Source organism: Pistacia vera, unplaced genomic scaffold, assembly GCF_008641045.1.
Source record: "Pistacia vera cultivar Batoury unplaced genomic scaffold, PisVer_v2 Contig513, whole genome shotgun sequence".
NCBI classification, from domain to species: domain Eukaryota; kingdom Viridiplantae; phylum Streptophyta; class Magnoliopsida; order Sapindales; family Anacardiaceae; genus Pistacia; species Pistacia vera.
Genome location: NW_022196350.1, coordinates 19,793 through 44,503, shown reverse-complemented (window position 1 = coordinate 44,503; position 24,711 = coordinate 19,793). Strand labels below are relative to the sequence as shown.

General features: G+C 42.7%; 2 protein-coding genes across 2 annotated transcripts; both read left to right on the top strand.

Annotated features, from left to right (window-relative positions):
- The first annotated feature begins 1,643 nt into the window (after positions 1-1,643).
- Positions 1,644-5,567, top strand: LOC116106400 (wall-associated receptor kinase-like 1). The gene is made up of 4 exons (XM_031392769.1): positions 1,644-1,719; positions 3,095-3,214; positions 3,813-3,908; positions 4,249-5,567. The coding sequence occupies exons 1-4, from the start codon at positions 1,644-1,646 to the stop codon at positions 5,346-5,348; spliced, it is 1,392 nt and encodes a 463-aa protein (XP_031248629.1). The 3' UTR covers positions 5,349-5,567.
- Positions 5,568-14,798: 9,231 nt separating this feature from the next.
- LOC116106399 lies at positions 14,799-15,701 on the top strand. The gene has a single exon (XM_031392768.1). It carries the CDS (start codon positions 14,799-14,801, stop codon positions 15,699-15,701), a length of 903 nt encoding a protein of 300 aa, XP_031248628.1.
- Positions 15,702-24,711: the final 9,010 nt, after the last annotated feature.

Below are 24,711 nucleotides of genomic sequence, written 5' to 3'. Positions count from 1 at the left end.
CTTGTTGGAGTCATTTAGTCATGTGAGGAATCTCCGTTAAGTTGTACGAGTGTGTCATGAATCTCCCAATGACTGTCTCATGTCCTGTGAACACACTCAAATGCAATTCATATCACTTACGTTTAGTAAACACCCTTGGCTCGGCAAATGGAGCATAACTGAATGGCTTCACCATCATCCTTCTTGATCATCATTGTTTGACAATGCCTCATACACCTCTCAACAGTGTCTTGCATTTATGCCTAAAAAATTCTCTTGCACCGCTCGAGTCAGTCCAACGAAAGGCCACGTGATTGATGTTTTAAGTCATCACCCACTCGGCTAACACCTCCCATCTAACGAAAGGCACCAAGCTAAATGGCCTCACCATCGTTTCGCTCCATCTAATATATCATGCGATCTCAACTTATTTCCTTCGATTCTTCCCACTCAGTTTGGTCTAGAACTAATGAATCGAACTTCATGGTTAAGCCACCCAAGGATCCAAATGACCCCGCGCAATCATTCCTCTCGGCTTCGCCTTACAAACTAAGTTGAACGGTCTTACAATTATGATTAATTAAATCTACTCTCTACGCTAACTACCCTTTGACTTAGAGAGTGTAAGACAAACTGTATGGACCAAAAATTATGTTAGGCCTGACGAGACCCAATAAACGAGATAAATAGATTGTACTCAAGGCCTTAGCCCAATTTCGGTTGGGCCTAGCTTAAATCCACCTTATGAACTATCACTCTATGAGTTGAGTTATCCTACAAGATAAGTTAAACTAGGTTCCAGCCTATTAGCCCATAACAGTCTATTAATAGGAACAAGAATCCTATTCACCTTCCAATTTCATCAAGATCTTGAATCTTACTAGAATTGGAAGATCTTAATCTAATAAAGGCAAGTCTCAAGACTTCCTTCCTAATTGGAACTCCTCTACCAAATAGGACTCAAAGTCCTATTTCACTATATAAACATGGGCAAACCCTCTTATTAGACATTTAGAAATACCCATTACTCTGGCTATTAAATTATTGCTCTCAAGAATCATCACCCCTCTTGTTGTAAAGCTTAGTTCCAACTAACTTTACTACTTTTAGCCTCCACATTATTCTAGTAACCTTTCTCACTCTCAGCCCTCACTAAATACCTTCAGCCTCGTTGACTTGAACGTCAAAGTATCTAAAGGTGGGCAAAAAGCCTGATCCTATAAGGACTTACCTAGGCCATCGGGAGGGTGACCGGCTCTAGGTTGGTCCCTCCTCTAAGGCTCAGGTCCCAAGCCTGAGCCTAATTGATTTAAAAAAACTCCCTAACAAATAACAAAAACCCATGTATAATATATGAAATACATAATAAAGGGGTTAAATGTAATTTTTAAACAATAAAAAAAGACGGTTGAGCAATGGTCAATTCGGTCAAAATGACCTTTTCTAGGGGGAAAGTGAAATAATACTTTGTTTTTTTGCACTTTCCCCCATGCCTAACCTATAAAAAATTCCTCATTTCCACCCATTTTCCTCACAATTCTCAACTCTCATTCTCTTTACTTCAATTCTCAAACTCTCTTCAATTTCATCTATTATTCAATTTATTATTTACATTTATTCATTATTCAATTTCATCCATTTTAGTTATTTATTATTTTATCATAATGGATTCCTCAAATTATGGATTCGGAGGATCATCATCACCATACGATTCGGAGGAGCATGGTTCAAGCGGAACTAGTAAGCAAATACAAACTTAGCTTAATTTTAATCCATAGTCCTCAATTCTCTCAACATAGCAAGACAATTTACCCACTGTATGGGAGGAAATAGTAAAATACACAGTTGTTAAGAACTCTCCCATTTCTTTATCTAAAAATGTATTTTTTGTTGATATGATTAGAAAGGTTTTTTGTCTACAATATAGGTTTGTTAGTAGAGGTATAACTAGAGGGTAAATAATAAAACTTTAAAATAAAATAAGTAATAAACGTAAAAAAAGAATTTGAAAATTTTCAAAATATATCCATTGCACTTACTTCCAACATATGGGCTACTAGATTAAAAACAATTTTTTTGAGTATCACAATAAATTACCTAGATCATAATTAGAGTTTACAACAAAAAATGATAGCCTTTAAACTATTATAAACTATAGATGGTAAAATCTATGGTTAATTTAGAAAAGGCAAATCTTGTGAGAATTGAGCCACTGACAACCTGATCGACCTACATGTGAACGCTAGATAAACATTGGTGTGGTATCTGTTATAGACATTGTATGGGGATAATTTAAAACCCCTTGAAGTTTGCCCTTACATAATAAACCCCTTGGAGTATCAAAAATAGCCCTAAACCCCCTGCCAATCACTAAAACATTATTAATTTGTTTTATATGAACTTCTCATATTAATTTGTGTGACATGCATTGACATTGGTTAGTTTTACCTTACGTGAAAGATTGTCTATTAATTCGTTACTAAAACACATAAATGAGGTGTTACCCATTAATTTATTCCCAATTAAATCAAACTTTCTAATATTTTCTATTGCTTTCTTTAATTTTCTTTTGTATCATAGTATGTCTTTTAGATTAAAATTATCTGCTATATTATATATATGTATACAAGCTTTTTTCTGTTATCCATTTCACCTTTAAAGACGCAATTTGTCCGAATTGGATTCCCGTATATGAATTAACAATTTCTCTATATTGTATAAATCTTCTTTTAAAAGGGATTTTATAAATCTTCTTTTAAAAGGGTTTTATTTGAACCTCGATTTGCATAATGTTTTTAATTTTCTTAAGTTTGTTAAATTAATTTCAAACTTAGTGCGAAAGGAAAATTACGAGTCTGTTCGTTTAAATATTTTTAACAATTCTATTCATACTATTTCCAAAATACCAATTTGTTTTCCTATTCTAAAAATACTATTATATTTTCTTCAACTGCATTTTAAACTGNTTTTTTTTTTGAAGAATTCATTGTTTTACTAGAAAATATGATATATATTTTTATAATATTTGATAAAGAGAAAGAATTATGTTACATACAATATTCTTTAAATATTAATATATCTTTGGTGTCGTCTCTCGCAATAATTTGTGAGTTAGGTATTTTAGGAGCTGGGGCCCGAGCCGAATTCAATCATCGAGAACTGGCACTGGATAATTATTCTACTAAGATTTGCAATCGTAGTTTCTGGGTTGGTTTTAGCCTGCAACTACCAGTAGGTAAATTTCTTTCATCAATTCAATTAGTTATTCTAAATCTTTGTTAATTTTAAAGTACTCTCTTATATGATAAAAAGTCATTTTTTTCTATTTAATTGCAATAAAAACTCAATTACTGTATCAACTTTTTATAGTATAAAAATGATCTGATGTTCATACTTGTAGTGTTGTAAACATATAATATATTTTTTTATAATTTCTTTTAAATTTTGAAATATTTTGTTAAGTTTAATTTATTTATTTATCTTTTCTTAGGCATTTGAATAGGAGAAGCAAATAATTCTTCAAGATATCTTCGTATTAATGTCTCTTGTCTAAGTGTCACTTTCATATTTTGCTTACCAAAGTATAACTTTCGAATCCAAGTTTCATTAAGAAACCTATAGAATTAAATATTAAAAATGTTGAGTCTTTACCTATTAGTTTACGCTTTTATGTGGAATAATTACTTAATATGTACCAACATTTTATGTTTTTCAGATATTTATAATGAAGATGAATCGATTACAAAAATATTTCTGATAGGTTTTAAGTGCTCCATTTCATAAGGCTCTTCCAAGTTCCAACTCAACATATACCAATATTATATGTTTTTCAGGTGTTCATAAAGGAGATGAATCCGAGGGCATAAATAATTCCTATAGCTTAGAAAATCATCATTTCAGAGGGCCTTTCCATCTCTTGCTCATTTTAGGTATATATGCTTTGCCCTTTTACACATTTTCAGAAAAAATAGCTTTGATTATAATTAGTATTGGTCTAATATATGTTGAGTCATCACCTATTAGATTTAAGCTTTCAGGTGGGATGACAACTTAATGTAGTATTAGAGTCAAATGTCTTAAGTTCGGATCCCCACATACAAACTAGATAAAGAACAAAGGAAAAAAAAAAAAAACAAATTTCATGTGAGGGGACTTATTGGTCTAATATATGTTGAGCTCTCACTTATTAGCTTACGTTTTTAGATGGGATGCAACTTAAAATTAGAATAATCTTTATTAACATTACAAATTGTAAATGTAATTTTCTAGCTGTTACATGCCTTGGAAATGTGATTCTGCTTGTTGCATGGAGGTGGCTCGGCAAAATAACAAAGAAGAGAAAGGGCATTAAGATGAACGAGAGGTTCTTTGAACGAAATGGGGGCTTGCTTTTACAACAGTTGTTAAATTCTTTTGGTGCCAATGTTGCTAGATCATTCAAACTCTTCAAGTTAACGGAGTTAAATAAGGCGACTGACCATTTTAATGTGAAAAGAGTACTCGGTCGAGGAGGTCAAGGTATTGTTTATAAAGGAATGCTAGAAGATGGAAGAATTATTGCGATAAAGAAGTCCAATGTGGTTGATGAAGGGAAAATTGAAGAGTTCATTAACGAGATTGTTATTTTGGCCCAAATTAACCATAGAAATGTGGTTAAGCTATTAGGGTGTTGTTTGGAAGCTGAGGTTCCTTTATTGGTTTATGAATTCATCTCCAATGGAACCCTTTTTCAGTATCTTCATGATCAAAATGAAGAGTTTCCGCTCAAATGGGAGACACGTCTACGAATTGCTACAGAAGTTTCAAGTGCGCTTTCTTATATGCACTCAGGTGCTTCCTTTTCCATATTCCATCGTGACATCAAGTCGACAAATATACTCTTAGATAATAATTATACAGCAAAAGTAGCTGACTTTGGGGCATCAAGATCAATTTCCATAGATAAAACTCATCTGAGCACAATAATATTGGGGACTTTGGGGTACTTGGACCCAGAATACTTCCAATCAAGTCGATTGACCGAAAAAAGTGATGTCTACAGCTTTGGAGTAGTCCTTGTAGAGCTTTTAACAGGACAAAAACCAATATTTTTAGGATCATCACAGGAAAACATAAGTTTGGCAGCTTATTTCATCCGTTGTATGAAGGAGAAACGTTTGTATGATATTCTTGATGCTCAAGTGAAGCAGGATGGGAAAAAGGATGAGATTATGGTATTTGCGAACCTTGCTAAAAGTTGCTTAAACCAAATTGGGAAGGAACGACCTACAATGAAAGAAATCGTAATAGAGTTGGAGGGAATTCCATTATCAAAAAAGAAGAAAGTGTCATTCAGAGAAGTTATAAAGAGGTTCAGAAAGGGAGATTGAAGCAATTCATGAAATTTGGGTTTCTAATTTAATCGGTTCGTCTTTCAACAATGGATCTCCTGCCGTGTCTATCCAGTTATTGTTAATTACAATATGTTATAATAAAGATGTGTGTAGGTTATCAAAAGCCTCTTGTTGTAGCATTCAAAATATTCTTTCATGCATGGCCTAAGATCTTTCTTGCTCATTCAATAATGTTAATAGTTCGTTTTCGTAAAACACCTCAAAATAGAACAAGAGAAAAACTCTTAGCTCCGCCTTGCTAGAATTTGTTGTGTGTTTAAAGAAGATGTTAATTTGGGGGAAATGAATTGAAGAGAGAAAGATGAGAGGAGAGGAAAATTCGTGAAGATGAATTTTGGAAAATGAATATTGAATTCAACTTAACTCTCTCTGCTCAGTTACAAGGTTTTATATACATTCTGTTATAAACTAACTACTAACTAACTTTAGTAAAACAACTAACTAACTTCCGGTGCACTAACTGAATATAACAAACTTTGCCACCTCATATTGCTAGCTTGATTCTCAACACTCCCCCTCAAGCTGGCACCTTATGTATGTTCTTCAGATAGAGCCCAGACATGAATTTTTCATGTTGCAATCTGCCTAAACCTTTGGTCAAGATGTTTGCCAATTGTTCTCCAATAGGTATGAATTTCATGGTTATCATTCCACTCTGAATCTTCTCCCTTATGAAATGGCAATCAATGTCTATATGTTTCGTTCTCTCATGAAACCTAGGATTTGCTGCAATCTGTAAGGCAGCCTTATTATCATAGTGTGGCGAAGCTGGAGTTATAGCTTTCACATTAAGTTCTTCGAGCAACCCAATTAACCAAGTCAACTCTGCCACTGTTGTAGCCATACTCCTGTATTCAGCTTCTGCAGAAGACCTGGCTATTGTGTTTTGCTTCTTGGTCTTCCAAGAGAGAAGAGAGTCTCCCAGCTTAACACAATACCCTGAGACTGATTTCCTGCTAATAGCATAGGAGGCCCAATCTGAGTCACAAAATGCCACCAACTCCATTGAACTTTTTGAGGACATAAACAACCCAAGAGCTAGCTCCTTTTTACATATCTGATCACTCTTAAAGTTGCCTCCAAATGTGACTCCTTAGGAGATTGCATATGCTGGCTTAGTGTTTGAACAGCAAATGCAATATCTGGCCTAGTCATAGTTAAATATAGCAACCTGCCAATCATTCTTCTGAAAAGACTAGGGTCTTCTAATAATGCATCTTTAACTTCTAGATTAAATTTCTGATCAAACTCATATGAGGTGAGTTTTAAATTCTTCTCAAGAGGAGTATCTGCAGGCTTTGCACCAGACAACCCAGCCTCTGAAATGAGTTCAATAGCATACTTTCTCTGGTTTAATGCAATGCCTTCAGAAGATCTGGCCACTTCTATGCCAAGAAAATATCTGAGGTGACCAAGATCTTTTATTTTGAAATTGTTTTGAAGAATTCCCTTTAACTTATCTATCATTTCCAAGCTACTGCCAGTGATCAAAATGTCATCTACATAGACAAGCAAGATGACAACATAGACAAGCAAGATGACAATGTTGTTGCCTTCTTGTTTGGTGAATAAGGAGTAATCATGTTTGCTATGTGAATAACCACTTTTGATCAAGGCATCAGTGAGTTTGAGGTTCCATTATCTACTGGCCTACTTTAATCCATATAAGGATGTGAGCAATCGACAGACCATGTGATTCTCCCCCCTGATTGCCAAATCCTGGAGGCATAGACATGTAGACCTCCTCATATAAATCTCCCTGTAAAAAGGCATTAAACACATCCATTTGAAAGAGAAGCCAATCATGAATGGAAGCCAAAGCTAAAATTGATCTTACAGTGACCATTTTGGCAATTGGGGAAAAGGTTTTTGCGTAATCAATGCCAGCTTGCTGGTTATAACCTTTAGCCACAAGCCTGGCTTTATACCTCTCTAGACTGCCATATGAGTTATACTTGACTTTGTAGACCCATTTGCAGTCTATAGGTTGTTTGCCAGGTGGAAGGGACACTAGAGTCCAAGTTTGGTTGGCCTCCAAAGCTTATATTTCTGTTTTCATGGCAGCAACCCAATTGGGGTCTTAAGAAGCTTCATGAAAGGATGTTGGTTCTTGAATTTGAGAAATTGAAGACAAGAAGCATTGATAGGGAGGTGAAAGATGGGAATAGCAAACATACTTGGAGATGGAATAATGTGCAGAATGAGTGATATAATCTTGAAGCCAAATAGGAGGCTTATGATGTCTTTGAGATCTTCTAACATCAACAGAAACAGGAACTGAAAGAGGAGCAGGTGAGGTTGAAAGAGAAGTATGAATATTAGAAGAAGGTGGAGGTAAAATGTCTGGTGATGTAGGAGTTGATTGAAAGGACTGAGGCAAAATATCAAGGGAAGTAGTGATGAACGGATCAGCTGGAAAAACAGGAACATGTGAAGCATTCTTGTGGTGAAAAGGAAAGAAATCCTCAATGAACTGAACATCTCGATTGACAAAGAAGCTAAAGGTTTCCAAATTGAGTAATTTGTAGAACAGAAGAGTACCCTATGAAAACTGTAGGCACAGCTTTGAATCCAAATTTATCTCTAGTAGCCACATTAGAAGCATAGGCAAGACAGCCAAAAACTCTGAGATGTCCAATAGGTGGAGGGGAACCATACAAGATCTCATAAGGTGATCTGCCATGAAGAACAGCAGTAGGAAATCTGTTGATCAGATAGCAGGCAGTAGGTATGCAATCCCCCCAGTATTGAATGGGAATGGAGGCCTGAAATCTCAAAGCTCTGGCTATTGTGAGAAGATGCCTATGCTTCCTTTCCACTACTCCATTTTGTTGTGGAGTGTGGACACAGGTTCTTTGATGTACAATGCCAAGAGAGGTGAATAAAGCTGCACACTAGGAGTTGAGAAACTCAAGGCCATTATCAGTTCGAATGTGTTTAATACAAGCTGAGAACTGATTTCTGATGAGAGTAATAAAATTCTTAATACGTATAATGACCTCATGTTTGTGTTTCATTAGATAAACCCAAGTGATTCGAGAATGATCATCAACTATGGTAAGGAAGAATTTATGCTGATCATGTGTGGGGGTGTGATAAGGGCCCCAAACATCCATATGTAATAGATGAAAACAAGCAGATGATCTGCTAGTACTGAGAGGAAAGGGGTGTCTAACATGTTTTGCAAGTGGACAAATATCACAGTGCATATTGTCACCAGAAACAACAGACTTTATTCCAGGAAAATATTTTAGTTTGACATGAGGTACATGTCCAAGGCACTTATGCCAAAGATTTACAGAAACTGAACAAGAAGTACCCAATGATTTATGCAAAACAGAATGATGAGCTGTTGGAACATGACAAGGCATGAAGAAGTAATGTCCTTTAGCTTCTCTACCAATCCCCAGCACTTTGCCATTGGAGAGGTCTTGAAATATGCAAAAATCAAGATAAAAGGAAACAAAACACTTTAAGTCTCTGGTAAGCTTTGCTATAGAGATCAAGTTGAATTTGAAATCAGGCACAAATAAGACATTAGTTAGCCTTTGATTAGGACCAATCACATAAGAGCTGATATGAGAAACTGTTGAGTGATGTCCATTAGGAAGCCTGGCTAAAGAAGGAGAAGTAGACACCATCAAATCTGTTAGCTTGTCCAAAGATGTTGTCATATAGTGACTAGCACCTGTATCAAGGATCCAGTAATTTCCATGATGTAGTGATGAAAAGTAAGAGTGGATACCTGCCATGTTGACATTGGCATCAGTTGATGGTGTCATGGAAGGTGCCTTTTGAAGCAACTTCAGTATCTCAGCATACTGCTCTTTGGAGAAGACTAGAGCAGTTTGATTTTCAATGGAAGAGGAAATAGTATCTGGCTATGTAACAGGAGTGACATTGCTGGCAGAAGATTGATTAAATTTTTTCTTCTTTGTAAATTTAAAATCAGCAGGATAACCAATTAGTCTGTAGCAATTGTCTTTCTTATGACCTCTCACATTGCAATGTTCACAAATTATGTTCCAATTTTTCTTTGATTTTGATGATTGTTGACTGGAATTCGAAGATGAGTATAGGACAGTTGGCTCAAGAGAAGATGATTCAGTTGGGGTAGCAATTGTAAGGCTCCTTTGGCTTTCTTCAGTAACAAGCATGGAATAAGCTTGATTCACAGATGGCAGAGGATTCATCATCAGTATTTGACTTCTAGCATGTAAATAGGTTTCAGTCAATCCCATTAAAAACTGAAGGAGTTTCTAATTCTGCATGTGATCAACATATGTTTTTGACATAGAACATTCACATGTTGGAAATTGAACTATGGATGAAAACTCATCCCATAGCAATTTCAGTTTGGAGAAATATGTGGAAATCAAATAAGTCCCTTGCACCAGAGTGACTATCTCCCTATGTAATTGAAAAATTCTGGAGCCTTTACTTTATCAAATCTTTCTTGTAAATCCTTCCATACTAGATGTGCACTTGAAGCATAGACAATTCCATTTAAGAGTTCTTTTGTTACTGAATTCATGAGCCATGAGAGGACTATGGCATTACACCTATCCCATTGATTACGCAAGCTAGCAGACTGTGTTCTCTGTGCAAGTGCCATCAATAAATCAAATCTTATTCTTTGCTAACAAAGCAATTTTCATGGACCTACTCCATGAAGAATAATTGTCAATTCCACTCAATTGAAAAGAAACGAGTATTGCACCTGGAGTATCCGAAGGATACAGGTAGAGAGGATGGTTAAAATCAATAGCTAAAGGTTGCTGAGTGGTTGTGTGTGTTGAAGAAGATGTGTTATTGCCATCAGCTGCCATCTTCAATTAAGCTTGGTGCAAAATTTTGATTCTTCAATTGAATTTAAGAATGAGTAGAAAGCTGCCTCTGATTTTATTAAAAGAAAAGAGCTAAGGAATAATCTCAGAAATGATCGAAGAAGAAGTGTCGAAGGAATTGAGCACTGATTGATTCGAATTTTCTAGCGATTTTCTCAGAGAACTTCTAACCCTAATTATGCTCTGATACCATGTTAATTTGGGGAAAATGAATTGAAGAGAGAAAGATGAGAGGAGAGGAAAATTCGTGAAGATGAATTTTGGAAAATGAATATTGAATTCAACTTAACTTTCTTTGCTCAGTTACAAGGCTTTATATACATTCTGTTATAAACTAACTACTAACTAACTTTTATAAAACAACTAACTAACTTCCAGTGCACTAACTGAATATAACAAACTTTGTCACCTCATATTGCCAACTTGATTCTCAACAGAAGAAAGCTAATATTTTAGAGATGCAGTCCAAGTTCATGTATAATGTATGTATTGATGATACACCTAAAAATTGCTAGAATTTGTTGTGTGTTTAAAGAAGAAAACATGTGCTCGCTTGGGAATTTCGTCAAATATATTGTAGACAAACCTCACTAACACCTTCGAGATCTTTCTTGAATAGATTTAACTGGAGACAAAGTGATACATATGCAATAAAGATAAAACCAAGCAAGCAAAATTTCATAAGCGATTTATGTAGTTCACAAAAAAAATTGCCAGTACTCTACAGACTACAAGAGGCACAGTGTCACTAGATAAACAGACTACAGGCCGGAACGACGCACAACCAGCGGGATCTAGCCGTTTACGGTCATGGATTTAGCCGAAAACGTCTAGATTGACGTACAGTAGACCATATCTTGTCGGTCGTGCACCATTTTGCCAATTGCCAGTGGTGGTGGTGGCCTGCAGCCAATAGTCGTCTTGGGTGATTGGGGTGTTTTGGGTGGTATTCATGTAAATAGTTTTCAGATTAAGGGCATTACTGTCCAAAAATTTAATTACTTAGGGGTAAAATGGTGACAAACTAAGATTAATTTATGTAAAATGAAGGGCATTTATATCCAAAATATAGAAGTTATTTCGCATAGTTGGACTAATTGTTATTTGATAGACATATGAAAGTATTTGTGTCCAAAATGTTTATTAATTTAGGGTAAAACGGGAACAAAGTTTGGATTACCCCGGTAATCAAAGAATAACTCCATCTAAATCAATAATTAGATAACCTCTTATATTATTTAAAGTAATTATTATTGGTATTTAAAGATTACCAGAATTTTTTATTATTTGACAATCAAACATGATAATGACCGGATTAAAAGATAGATTACCAGAGTAATATTTTATTACCTCTAACCAACCACCCTAAAAGTTAAATAAGATGTGCAGTTATAAATATTAAGATTGATGAAGGACAAAAGTGGAAGAAATTTAATTAGGATTTATATGAACTTGTATTCGTTTCTTTATTAAAGTAGTAGTTTTCTTTTATTCCTTTATTATTTGTACTGAATTGAGAATAAATTGAGTTGTAATTCCGTAAGTTTAAGAGGATTTATTATGGATAAAGTTGAAGATTTATTAACTTAATAACATAAAGTTATAGTAGTAGATAAAACGATAAATACATCACAACCCAACACTACTTGTAGATTTTGGAGGAGATTTGGCATCTTGGATTTTGATATATAAAGTATAAGTTAACTCATTGGAAACTGATATTTACTAGCCTAAACCACATTTAAGACATTCTTTTATTCTTTATATCCAATCTGGGAACAATTTTAAAATCTAGAATACATATTTAAGTTTCGAACATAATCTAATTATGAATTTTTATTATAAAATATTTATCATTTTTTATAAGTTTAAATTATAAACTTTTTGTTATTATAAAAAGTGTCAGTTATTTATAATTTTTAACTTTTTGTTATTATAAAAAAGTGTCAGTCATTTATAGTTTTTAATTGCTCCTTGTTTTACCCAAAAATAAATAAATAAATAAATTGTACCCATACTGCAAATCAAACAATTTCTGAATTTTTTTCTTGAGAGCAATACATTTTTTTTTTTTTTTTTTTTTTTGTGATAACGAGAGTTTTCGAGTCAGTTTATATGCATCTTAACTAATCTCTCGAGTCTTAAAATTGACAGTCAGGTAAATCCTCTCAGTCGTCACCTATATTAGTAACCTAGGTAGATCAAATTCAGAACCTCTTGAATAATAAATCTAACAGTTCTAAATTTTAGTTGACCGTTGGATCACCTAATGGTGGTCAATATATGTTGTTTGTGTGTGTGTGAAATTAGGAGTTAAGACAAGTGCTAAATACGTCCATTTACATTCAAGTAACATCACCTTGAGTTCACTTGGACATGGGTCATGTATCAATTTAAATTAGAGCAATGTCTTCGGTGGGCCACTTCTTTCAAGCCCAACATGGCCCCAAACTCGGCTTTTTCTCGTAGTAAAAAAACAGTGTGGAAGTTTGTAGGGTATCTAATAGAATTCAGAGGTTAGTTGAAGTGCGCATAAATTATCCCAAACACCCGGTTAACAAAGAAAAAAAAAAAAATAGTGCGGATAGTAAACCTCCTATTTCAATTTAATTTGGTTATATATATTCTTTCTCGTAATCTCAACATTAATTCATTGACATTCCTTTAATGATAAAAACCGATTTAAAACATTTTGCAGTCTGGTTGACAATCATAAGTAATTTCATTTATCCATTCTACCTCATTCTCGCTTGTTTCCAGTGAGCTGCAGATCTACTTTTGGGTGGCTGCTGATGTGTTTGTTTGTGCAGCAGCTTGTTTTGCTGCATTTTCCAGTGAGCTACAGGCCTGCTCCTCTTATGGGGCTGTTGTTTTTTTTTTTTTCAGCAGGCTGCAGATCTGCTCCTCAGGTGGGTCTTTTTTGTGCCTCTTGTTTAGCCATCTTGCTGCTGGTTTCTTTGCTGCTTTGGGGCGCTTTGTGACTTCCTTAGGATTGTTTTTCCTGGCTCGGTGGTATCTTGTTCAAAGGATTGTTTATCCTTGTTCCTTTGGGTCCTTTTTTTGGTTGCTCTCTGTTAGGGCCAAAAATCGTCCTCGGCCCAAATAGGGAAACAGGATCACTGATAAAGAATGACCAGGCCCAATCTTGCAGAGGTCCAATTCGGATTAGCCCTATTTGATACGAAGTATAGCCGGCCCGGACTACATGGGCGCGAGCCTCTTAAGCCCTGTCCAATTTCTAGGCCTATGGGTGGGTCCAGAGCCCATAGCCCCTTCAACATTTTCCCATTCTTGATCAATCCCCTATTCAAGGTCGTCTTCCTCTTTCCTGAAGACTTTCCCACTTGAGGGTCATTCTCCTAAATGGAATTAACTTCCTATCTAGACACTAATAAAGACAGCTGATTACGGCCCTGATTCTTCTAGGATTGGCATCAGGGTCACACTAGGACTCCTGCTCCCACCAGGATTGGAAGACTAGACGACCACTATATAAGCAGAGGCCAGCCCTCTCACAAGGGACATCGACATTACCCCTTCACACCCGAGACTCTTTACTTGAGAGTTCACTTAATCGCCGTAGTCACAGTCCCCGACTAGACTTCCGGTAATCTCTCACTCCCTAGCCCTCACTATATTAGCCTTTCAGCCTTGCTGACTTGAGCGTCGGAGTGCCTATGGCAAACACCACCCTGGTGTTTCCCGTTCGCTTCACGCGTGTTTCTCTACGTGTGCAGGTACAGCAGATCGCTAGTGGCCTCAACCTCGCGGGATCAGACCCCCCTTTCCGTACAAGTAGATTTTTACGTCTACAGTTTAGCGCCCACCATGGGGCCTCTAGCAATCATTCGGCGTGACGAACCTTGCTACGTGGAGGAATATTCCATGGCTGACAATCCAGACGACGTTAACTCAGGCCTCGAGGCCAGACTGGAGGCTTTGACTGCTCTCATGCAACAAAACTTGGACAAGGTGGCCGCACTGGAAGCCGAAACACATCCATCAGAGTCGAGAACCAGTCGCTAAAAGACAAAGTAAGTCGATTCTATGAACTCGAGTTTCTGCCCGACCAAGCACCCCCCAATCGGTTCCGCACCATTATCCCATCCATGCAACCCCTCTCCACACCAGAGCATCAACCCTCGGATTCTGGTAAAGGGCCGCGTCAGCTTAACGCACTGGTGCTCGACTACTCCGTTCTGACTAACGGAGATAAAGATACAATAGGGCGCGGTCCAGTCGACCCATCCCAGCCTCATGATCAAAACGATCCAGCAATAAAGAACCCGAAGGATCAACCCATCCCCACCATACCACTTCACCTCTAGTCAACCCAAACACAAACCCCCTCCTGCCTGGCTCACCCTCGCGGGGTGAACGGCCAAACCAAACCAACTCCAGCTCTTGAGCCCGTCCATCCTGAAAGACCGAACGACTACCAGACAACTCCCCTGAACGTTCATGTAGGGAAGAACAACAGAACAGTGACAATGGGAGTCATCCAACCAGAAGGGATGAACGAAGACAATGCTACCAAGGAGCGCACGACGGACTGATCTATCAGTCTACCCCCTGAGGGATGACCCAACGAGACGTACCAGACCCGGTAAGACGGGATGACCCGATAGTATCCCCTTCCCCTGTGGAACAGTTACTGGCCAAGAGACTGGTCGACGTTGAGGCAGTAATAAGGCGTATCCCAGGAATGCCAATCCCAACCAAGAAGAGCAGACCGAATTGTTACGCCGATTCACCCTTTGCGGATGAGATCGCCCTGGCTGACATGCCCCAGAAATTCACTATCCCCAACATGAAACCATATGACGGTACCACTGACCCGGACGACCACATAGCCTCATACAAGCAGCGGATGTTCATTGTTTCCATACCCCGACCGCTTAGAGAAGCCTACATGTGCAAAAGTTTCGGGTCTAGTTTGTCCGGCCCGACGCTCCAATGGTACACGAACCTCCCAAACGGATCCATCGATTCATTCGCTCAGCTTACTGACACCTTTGTGGAACAGTTCGCCAGCAGGAAGAAGCTAGAGAAGTTGTCGGCCAACTTGTACCGAGTATACCAACGAAGGGGGGAACCATTAAGAGAGTATGTTAGCAGATTCAACAAAGAGAAGATCTCTATTCCCTCTTGTAACCCCGAGACTGCTGTGGAAGCCTTCAGAAAAGGCCTCCTCCCAGATGGAGAACTATACAAAGAGCTTACAAAGCTAGGCTGCACCACCATGGAAGACGCTCTGGCCCGAGCCGTTATCCAGATAAGGTGGGAGGAAGATGAGATGAACCGAGCCGCCCATTCCAGATACGAACCAAGGCAGAACGACAGGAAGCTAGAGCCTAGACTGGTAGAACACCGTTACCAACCCCCCGCACGGAATATGGGCAGAGCCAGGAGACCATATGATCGCCAACCCTTGAGAAGCGATAACAGGCATTTCGGATCGAACCAGTTCAAAATACCATAATACAGTCTCAACATCGAACCAACCCAGGTCGTAGCGATAATGAAAGGAATGGGATCCGCTGTCAAGTGGCCTGGTAAGCTCAATCCCGAGGCAAGGAGAGACACAACCAAGTGGTGCGAGTTCCACAACGATCACGGGCACAACACCGCAGACTGCATCGCCTTGCGGCTTGAGGTCGCCGCACTTCTGAAGAGGGGACATCTTCGTGATCTACTCACTGACAAGGGGAAGAACACCATTAGCCAGAAAAGCTCCAAACAACAGTCGCCCCCTCTGCGAGAACCCACACCGAAGGGTTTCTGCTCGCTAATCTCCGGAGGATCAGAAATCAGTGGGGTAAGTTACTCATCAGCGAAGCGGCATGCTAGAACTAACCATCATGAAGTCTAGTCCATCCACCCGGTCTCGAGGTCATACTCCCATCAGGTAATTTAGTTCGAGGATGACGAATCGATCACCCTAGCCACTCCTTACCACGACGCTTTAGTCCTCTCCTTGCAAATAGCCAACATCCTGGTGAAAAGAGTGTTCGTAGATGGGGGTTCGTCAGCAAATATCCTATTCCTCGAAGCGGTCAAAGCAATGGGACTGGAAGAAGCAAATATCAACAGGCGACCGACATTGCTAGTTGGATTCAGCTCGGAGCAGAAATACACTATCGGGGAGATCATCTTTCCTATCTATGCCAGCGGAGTAAACAAACAGACAGTCTTCCTGGTGATTGACTGCCCATCCCCCTACAACGTCATTTTAGGCCGCCCCTGGATCCACGACATGCGGGCAGTCCCATCTACTTTCCACCAGACAATCAGGTTTCCGACCAAGTGAGGAGTAAGGGAATCAAGGGTGACCCTAAAGCTTCCAGGGACTGCTACAAAAACGCCTTCAAAGGCACGGGAAACTCTTCATAGCAATTACAGTCTCGTCCAACCCCTCGAGCAGAGCCCGACCAACCGACCATTGAGGAGTTGGATGAAGTGCAGATACATCCGCTTACCCGAGAGAAAACACACATAGGCTCCCGCCTCGACCCAAGACAAGAGAAGCTGATGTTTTTCTAAAACGAACGAAGACTTTTCTCCTGGTCCCATGCCGACATGACGGGATCAATCCAGACGCAATGGTCCACCAGCTCAAGAGATCCGATCACCCGCCAGTCAAGCAAGAGGAGAATTTCGCACCTGAAGGAACCAGATCACAATGAAGAGATCAAAAAACTCCTAAACAACGGCATGATCAGAGAGGTCATCCACCCCCAATGGCTGGCAAACTCGTAGTCGTAAAGAAAAACGGGAATTGGAGAGTCTGCATCGACTTCACGACTTGAACAAAGCTGCCCCAAGGATTCTTTCCCCCTCCACATATGACATGATGGTAGACGCGACCACAGGGCCGAACTCCTCAGTTTCATGGCCTTCTCGGAATACAATCATTTTCTATGCTGCGCCACCAGGAGAAGACAGCTTTCATCACAGAGAGGGGAACCTATTGTTAAAGTAATGCCGTTTGGATGAAAAACGCCTGACCCACTACCAACGTCTGGTCCAAAAATGTTCTCTGCCACTTAGGAAGACCTGGAAGTGTACATCGACGACATGCTCGTCAAATCCCTATTGCAACAACCCTTGACCACCTTAGCCAGGCATTCGCCGTTCTCCGAAGTACAACATGAAACGAACCTAGAAATGCTCATTCGGCGTCTCATCAGGTAATTCTTAGGCTATATGGTTACTCACGAGGAATAGAAGCAAACCCGACCAATCAGACGGTTCTCAGCATACCATCCCAACTTGCTCAGAGAGTCCACGTCTTGCAGGACGAGTGGCCGCCCTGAGCCGCTTCATCTCCAGTCCTGACAAGTGCCACCTCTTCTTCCACGCCCTCAAAAAATCCAACAGTTCGTTTGACCCCCTCATGCGAAGAAGCCCTACAACAGCTAGAGGTATTGACTACCCCCCCGCTGCTTCCAAACCCATGAACGGGAGAAGCTCTACCTTACCTAGCGGTCTCAAACGCTAATCAGCGTCTAGTCTGAGAAGAAGAAACAACAGTCACCGGTCTACTACATTACAAGTCGCTCCTCACGCGAAACTCGATAAAGCCAACTGGAAGCTTGCCCTTCCCTCATCCATGCATCCAGGAAGCTCAGACCTATTCCAGTGCCATCCATAGTTGTGATCACCTCTTCCGCTCAAGAAAATATTGCACAAACCAGACTGTCAGGCCGACTCATGCAATGGACGTAGAACTCAGCAGATGTATCGTATCCTACCAACCACGCACCGCCGTCAAGTCCCAGCACTGCAGATTTCATTCCCGACTTCACACCAAGCGACACCCCTGGCGAAAAAGAATTACTATGCATGAACGGCGCACCACCTTCAAAGTGGACCTCCTAGTAGACGGATCGAGTAATGTCAAGGAAGCGGACTGGAAGTACTGATCCCCAGGGAGACATCATCCAGCGAGCAGTCCGGTGTGGGTTCAAGTGCAGAATAACGAGGCCGAATACGAAGCCCTCTTAGTGACTTACCTTGCCAAGAATGCGCCAAGAGACTAGAAGTGAAGTCAGACTCCCAACTCGTGGTCAATCATTACAAGGTACGTACCAAGCACGTGACTAAAAATGACATCCTATCTAAGCATGGTCAAAGAGTTGCAGCCGAATTGAAGGTTCTCAATAGTACAGATCCCAGAGCTGAGAACAACCATGCCGACGCCCTCCCAACCTTGGCTCACACACTCCATGTTCCTCAGTCATCCATCCCCCTCCTCATGTAGTGGCCACAACTGGAAAGAACCCACCCAACAAGTCTCTATAGAACCATGGGCATTGAGCAAGCCGATGTGGATGATCCGATAGTAAGTACCTGGAAGACGATAGCTCCCCTGCAAGCGAAGCACGCCGATTGAAAGCAAAAGCCGCCAGATTCACCCTATGGAGGCAACTCCTCAGAAAGTCGTTCTCGGCCCCTACCTCAAATGCATAAGCCAGAAGAGGCCCAAAGTTTTCTACGCAACTCCATGAAGGCGAATGCGGCAACCATGCAGGGGGCGTAGTCTTGCTCACCGGTGATCACCGCGTTACACTGGCTGACTATCCGACCGACGATCGCTTACGCAAAGAGATGCGAAAGCTGTCAGAGGTTGGCTCATTCTCACACCTCCCCCAGAAGACTCCACCCATTCTACACCATGGCCTTCATGATGGGGAATGGACATCGGGAAAGCTACCTCGCACGGGGCAACGAGTCTTCATGTTGGCAGTGACAGACTACTCACCAAGTGGATCGAAGCCGAAGCCTTGCAGTCATAGACCGAGAGCAAAGCTTTCATCTAGGAAACGTGATCTACGGTTCGGAATACCAAAGAGATTGTCACCGAATGGGTCCCAGTTCATTAGTTCGGGCTTCAGGGATTTCGGTGACATGTGGGGAATAAGTTAAGCTTCTCACACCCCGAACCCCATCTAACGCCAGGCCGAGTCGTCAAACAAACAATCATGCAGACACTGAAGAACGATTACAGAAAGCTAAGGGCGCATGGGCGACGAGCTACCCGAGTCCTCTGGTCATACCGAACCACGGCTCATCATCAACTGGAAACACCTTTCCCTGACATAGGTTCAGAAGCAGTCATCCCAGCGAAATATCAGTTCTCCACCAGGCTCCAGTGGCGAACAAGAAATCAAATAGCCAAAACCTTTGCCAAACCTAGACACTGTGGACAGCTACGGGAACAAGCGGCATCCGCAACGCAGTCTACCAGCAACAGCGCCGCCCGCACTATAACCGCAGGTGAGGATCGCACTTTCAGGATAGGCGACGGTCCTTCGTAAGTTTTCCAAAACACCAAGGATTAACTCTGGCAAACTCGCCCACCTGGAAGGCCCCTAAGATAATCAAGAAGCAGGAAGGCGCTTACAACCTCCAGACCCCGGGGCAAAGACACATAACAGTTGGAATGCCGTTCACTCACCGTTACTACTCTAGGTGAACCCCCTTTTTGGGAATTTTTCCATTTCTTTTCATTGTTATAAAGGTAGGGTGGGCCTATCCTCTCAGACAGTCAGCCTCATGGCCAGATTAATGAAGTATATTCAGTATTCTCATCTCGATCGACCAAGTTACGAACACCCAAATGGCCATGCCCGATGTACTACGAACACCTTACAATCGCCCTGCCCATGTACGTGACACCCTTCAATCGGCCCTACCCATAGATATACGAACACCTTCAATCACCCTACCCGATGTACGTACGAACACCTTCAATCGGCCCTGCCCGATAGACATACGAACACCTTCAAATCGCCATGCCGATGACGTACGAACACCTTCAAATCGGCCCTGCCCATGTATGTACGACACACCTTCAAATCGGCCCTGCCCGATAGATACGAACACCTTCAAATCGGCATGCCCGATGTACGTACGAACACCTTCAAATCGGCCTTGCCCGATGTACTACGAACACCTTCAATCGGCCTTGCCCTATAAATACGAACACCTTCAAGTCGGCCATGCCCGACGACGTACGAACACCTTCAAGTCGGCCATGCCCGACGACGTACAACACCTTCAGTCGGCCATGCCCGATGTACGTACAAACACCTTCAATCGGCCCTGCCCGTGCACGTACGAACACCTTCAAATCGGCCATGCCGGATACACGTAGAACACCTTCAAATCGGTCATGCCCGATGTACTACGAACACCTTCAAATCGGCCATGCCCGATGTACGTACGAACACCTTCAAATCGGCCATGCCGATACACGCACAGACCCCTCAAGTCGACCCGACGATGAACTACTCACGCTCGAATCTACCCCACCCACTCGCAGAACACTGTAAGATCGGCCTGCCGATCCAAGACGGCACTTGGGTCCGGCCCCATCCAACCCAGAAACTGAACTAAAGATGCATCGCACTCATCCAGGTGACTTCTACTCGGTCAACCCGACCGAACGAATGATCCTAAACCGTTAAGAGTTGGGTCAACACCAACCCAGCCCACATAAGACCTACTACTCAGTCCAGGCCACGATGAGGTACATGCACAAATACAAGGGAGAGAAACAAAAGAACAAGTGATTCATCCAAGAAAAAACATGAAACCACAAAAGTCTATATATAGGCACCAAACGCCCAAGTTCAAAATACAAAAACGGCACACACGCCAGATGAAAGGGCATCGTAGGCCCCAAAATACAAAAAAGAGGCACTAAGCATCCTCGGCACGAGCCTCACCTCCGTCAATTCAGTCGCCAGGCAAGCACCACTAGTCTCGGCCCCGAGCCGGGCCGCTCACGTCCCCAACGCCCGGTTGACTAAGCTCAGGCGCCTGCTCCTCGCCCTGCCCACCGATGACCATTTCCTCTTCAACAACTCCTATAAGCAAATGTCCTCATCCGGATCCCAATGAGAGGTCCGACCTTCTTTAAACTCCAGCATGAGCTCGCCTCGGGCCTTAATAATGGCGTCATCAGCAATAGAGATGCACTGCTCCTGAGGACTCGATCTCCGCGGTCCTCTCGGCTAACTCGCGCCGCAGCCTCGCACCTCAGCCTCACTATCCCGAGGCGCTGCTGACTCTCCTGTTCGCCTTCGGGATGCTGCCTCCTTCTGTCGCAAACCAGCGTTGGCCTTGGATATATCCTGTTCCGCTTTTCCTACGCCCCGAAGACCTCCTCAGGTGGAGACGGCTAGTGAGTACCTGCAAACAAACTGAGCAAGAGAACAAAATCAAACAAGCAAAATAAACGTACAGCCATACCTGAACGGCGCGGGATACACCCCAGTCAGCGGCAGCAACAGCACCCATCTGGTTCGACGCGCCTTTCCGCGGGGAACAAAAAAGGTCGGCCAGCTTACTCATAGATGTCGCGTCGAGTAGTCGAGCGCAGTAGCCGGAATCGTATAGTGATAGTCCCCCTCCTCATCACCACGGCAGCCTGGGACGACCCGACTCCCCCGAGGGCTGCTGACTCGATGGCTGTGACTGGGCGGTCGCCAATACATCTTCGACCACCTCACATCCTCTCTCACCAACGACTCTCTCTTCCTCTCTCTCGACGCCTGCGATGGATTTGCTCGCGCTCGGACAGTCAATTTCTTCATGAGTGACTCTCAAGTGCAAACTCTCCAACGTTTAGTGGGTTCAGCCCGGACTCACCAAAAATGACATGGTTGAGTATCGACTCGGAGCACATCCCAAGTCTGCTTCAGCGAGGGGAAGGTACCTCTCTGATAGCCTCTACTCCAGCCCAAAGATCTGCGTCCTCAGATTAGACTCTGCCAGCACCACTCGCCAATCCCTCTGCTCCAATGGGATGGCTAACACCCTTTGGGTAGCTACGTCCAAGCCGTCCCCGCTCTGCCCAGCGCGATTGAAATCGAGCTCTGCAAACAAAAAACATAATCAAGATTTAGTAATCAAAAGTACGAAAGAAACAACGAAGTTCTCACCAGTAGCTCGCCACCCGATCGGGATCTCGCCCATGCCCCTATCTCCGAAAACGGCCTGACCCTTCAAGTAAAAGTAACGGTCTTTCTAGTTTTTGCCACTAGACCGCAGGTCGGTCACCAGATGAGACCGATCGTGCCTCAAGTTCAGCAAATATCGGCCCTTCTCCTTATAGTTCTCTTTCAGGAAGTACGAGTACAGCAGCTCGTGCAACCCGAACATAATCTGATGCCGAACACACAGATCCTCCAAGGCCATCAACAGCCTCCAGGTGTTCGGCATAAGCTGGGAGGGGGCGATGATGAAATGATTCAGCACCTCCCAGACTAGGCGAGGCACAGGCAACCTCAACTCATCGTGAAACCACTTCTCATACACACAGACCCAACCTTCAGCCTCCCAATCAACACGCTCGTACGACTACGGGGTCCGAACTTTAACAGAACCAGGGATATGATACAGTGTACGGAGGCGCCACACGTCACCGTCCCTCAACACGGGCGGATAATCCCTAGTCAGAATCCCACTGCCCTGCTGGCTCGGCCCCTCCTCAGGGCTACTATCGGACGAAGAGGGACTGTCAGCTCCTCCGGAGTCTTCCCCACTCCTACCATACCGACCCGAGCCACTCGGCCCAGCTCCACTCGACCCTGGAGCAGCCACACTAACCCCGGTCGGCACACCGACCGGAACACTCCCTTCAAGCATTACCACCATAGTCGGGGCACGCTCATACTCGTCCCCCAAATCCACCTCTTGACTCGAACCTGCGGACGTATCGCCCGACATCGGATCACTCGCCCGTTCCAACCGACCGACTCCTTCCTTAGGAAACTAACTCAAGCACAAGTATAAACTAACCACGGATCGCCCTTCAACACCGAACGGTGCCCTTAAAACCGGCCTCCTTAGCCTCGGTCGGCCCGTTCTACCGAAGTGGAACCCCAGTCGCCCCACCTATCCGACCGACCGAAAGGGTGAACTTGCCAGTCAAGTCTTCACCACGAGTCTCCACTCTAGGTCGACCTCTCCAACCGAACGAACCTAAGCCAAATTCAATAACACCAACTCGTTCGCCCCGGACGATCGATCCACCTCGAACTTCAATCCTAGCCGTCTGCTGTCCTTGATCACTACTCCCTCCACCTAAACTCACTCGCCCTGAGCGACCGATCCCCTAATCACACTCCTCGCCACTCGGTCAGACGTACCGACCGACCCAAACAACGCCAAAATTGACTTCGTCTTCCAGGCCCAAACCCAAAAACCCAGAAAATTCACCTACAACCAAATTCTTCCCGGAAATCCACCGGAAAACTCAAACCCAAAAGTATTCACCAAAGTCCTAACACAAAAAACGCCTAGAAACCCAGTTTAAACCCACCAAAAAACTCAAAACCTCCTTGCTTTACTTTCCAGAAATTCTATCAAAAAAGAAAATCTACCTAAAGAACAACAAAACGACGCCAAAAGGAAGAATTACCTTGGATGATTGTAGAAGACCACCTTCGCTCAAAAAAGGGGACAAAAAACGAAGAAAAACAGGAAGAGAAATTTTTTCAGATGAAAAACCAAAGCCAACGCAAATGGAAGACGAACAACCGATTCTCCAAATTTGTAAAGAAAGCGCGGACACGTGGCAGGTTGCGATTGGCCAGGTGTCAGGAGTCTTTTCGTTTTCCCGCTCTCGAAACGACAGACAAATCACCACCATACACGTGGCAGCAATCCTAACCACCTGGGAAATCGTGGACCTGTATGGATTCCTCATCTCGGTCGCCCGACCCTCCTGGCCGACTCAGCCTTAACATCCAAAAATATGTTCTGACACGCATCCGATATTCGCCCCAACAATGTACTAGGCCGTTCGACCTGTCCCACCGACTAAGCTTCTCAGGTCGAGCCTTCTCGGACGTCTCGCATTCAACCGTCCCGGAAGGCCAGAACGATCGACGCACGAGCTCGGCGTAGCCCGAGTTAAAATCTTCAGGAAGCTATCAAGCCTCGTCCATTCGCCCATCGGAGGCGAACAAGGGGTCAACATGTTCGGTCTCCCCACCTATCTGGTCGTCCCCACAGCCCAACCGAATGGATCTCCTCGGTAAACTTCCTGGGCTTCGCCCGACCTGGCAAGACGAATAACCGCCCCTCGTGCTGTTTCTGCGATAATCGCGCTAACGTACCGAGCGACCTAACCTAGCTTTCGGCTCATCGAACCGATCAGGCACAACGCGTGGTGGCATGCTCTTGTTCAGGAATGGATACCGACCAAGACCCAATCAAATCACTTGCGTCGGTCAACTCTCTCCAATGATCGCTCGTCCATGAGGAAAGAACGAGCTCGCCTTGAGCACGACCTACTCTCTAACTTGAGATACTCTCAACTCAGAGAGTGGGGGACAAACTGTTAGGGCCAAAAATCGTCCTTGGCCCAAATAGGGAAATAGGACCATTAGCGAAGACGGACCAGGCCCAGTCCTGCAAAGGCCCAAGCCATGGTAGTTCTCTTTTAACATGAGGTACAAACCGACCCAAATCAAGCG

What these genes read in the sequence shown, in the direction of transcription:
- LOC116106400 (XM_031392769.1), top strand. Translation starts at nt 1,644, where the DNA reads ATGGATTCCTCAAATTATGGATTCGGAGGATCATCATCACCATACGAT. An exon ending in GCATGGTTCAAGCGGAACTA is followed by an intron (nt 1,720 to 3,094) that starts GTAAGCAAATAC and finishes TTTGTGAGTTAG; the next exon opens with GTATTTTAGGAGCTGGGGCC. An exon ending in TAGCCTGCAACTACCAGTAG is followed by an intron (nt 3,215 to 3,812) that starts GTAAATTTCTTT and finishes TATGTTTTTCAG; the next exon opens with GTGTTCATAAAGGAGATGAA.
- LOC116106399 (XM_031392768.1), top strand. Translation starts at nt 14,799, where the DNA reads ATGACCCAACGAGACGTACCAGACCCGGTAAGACGGGATGACCCGATA.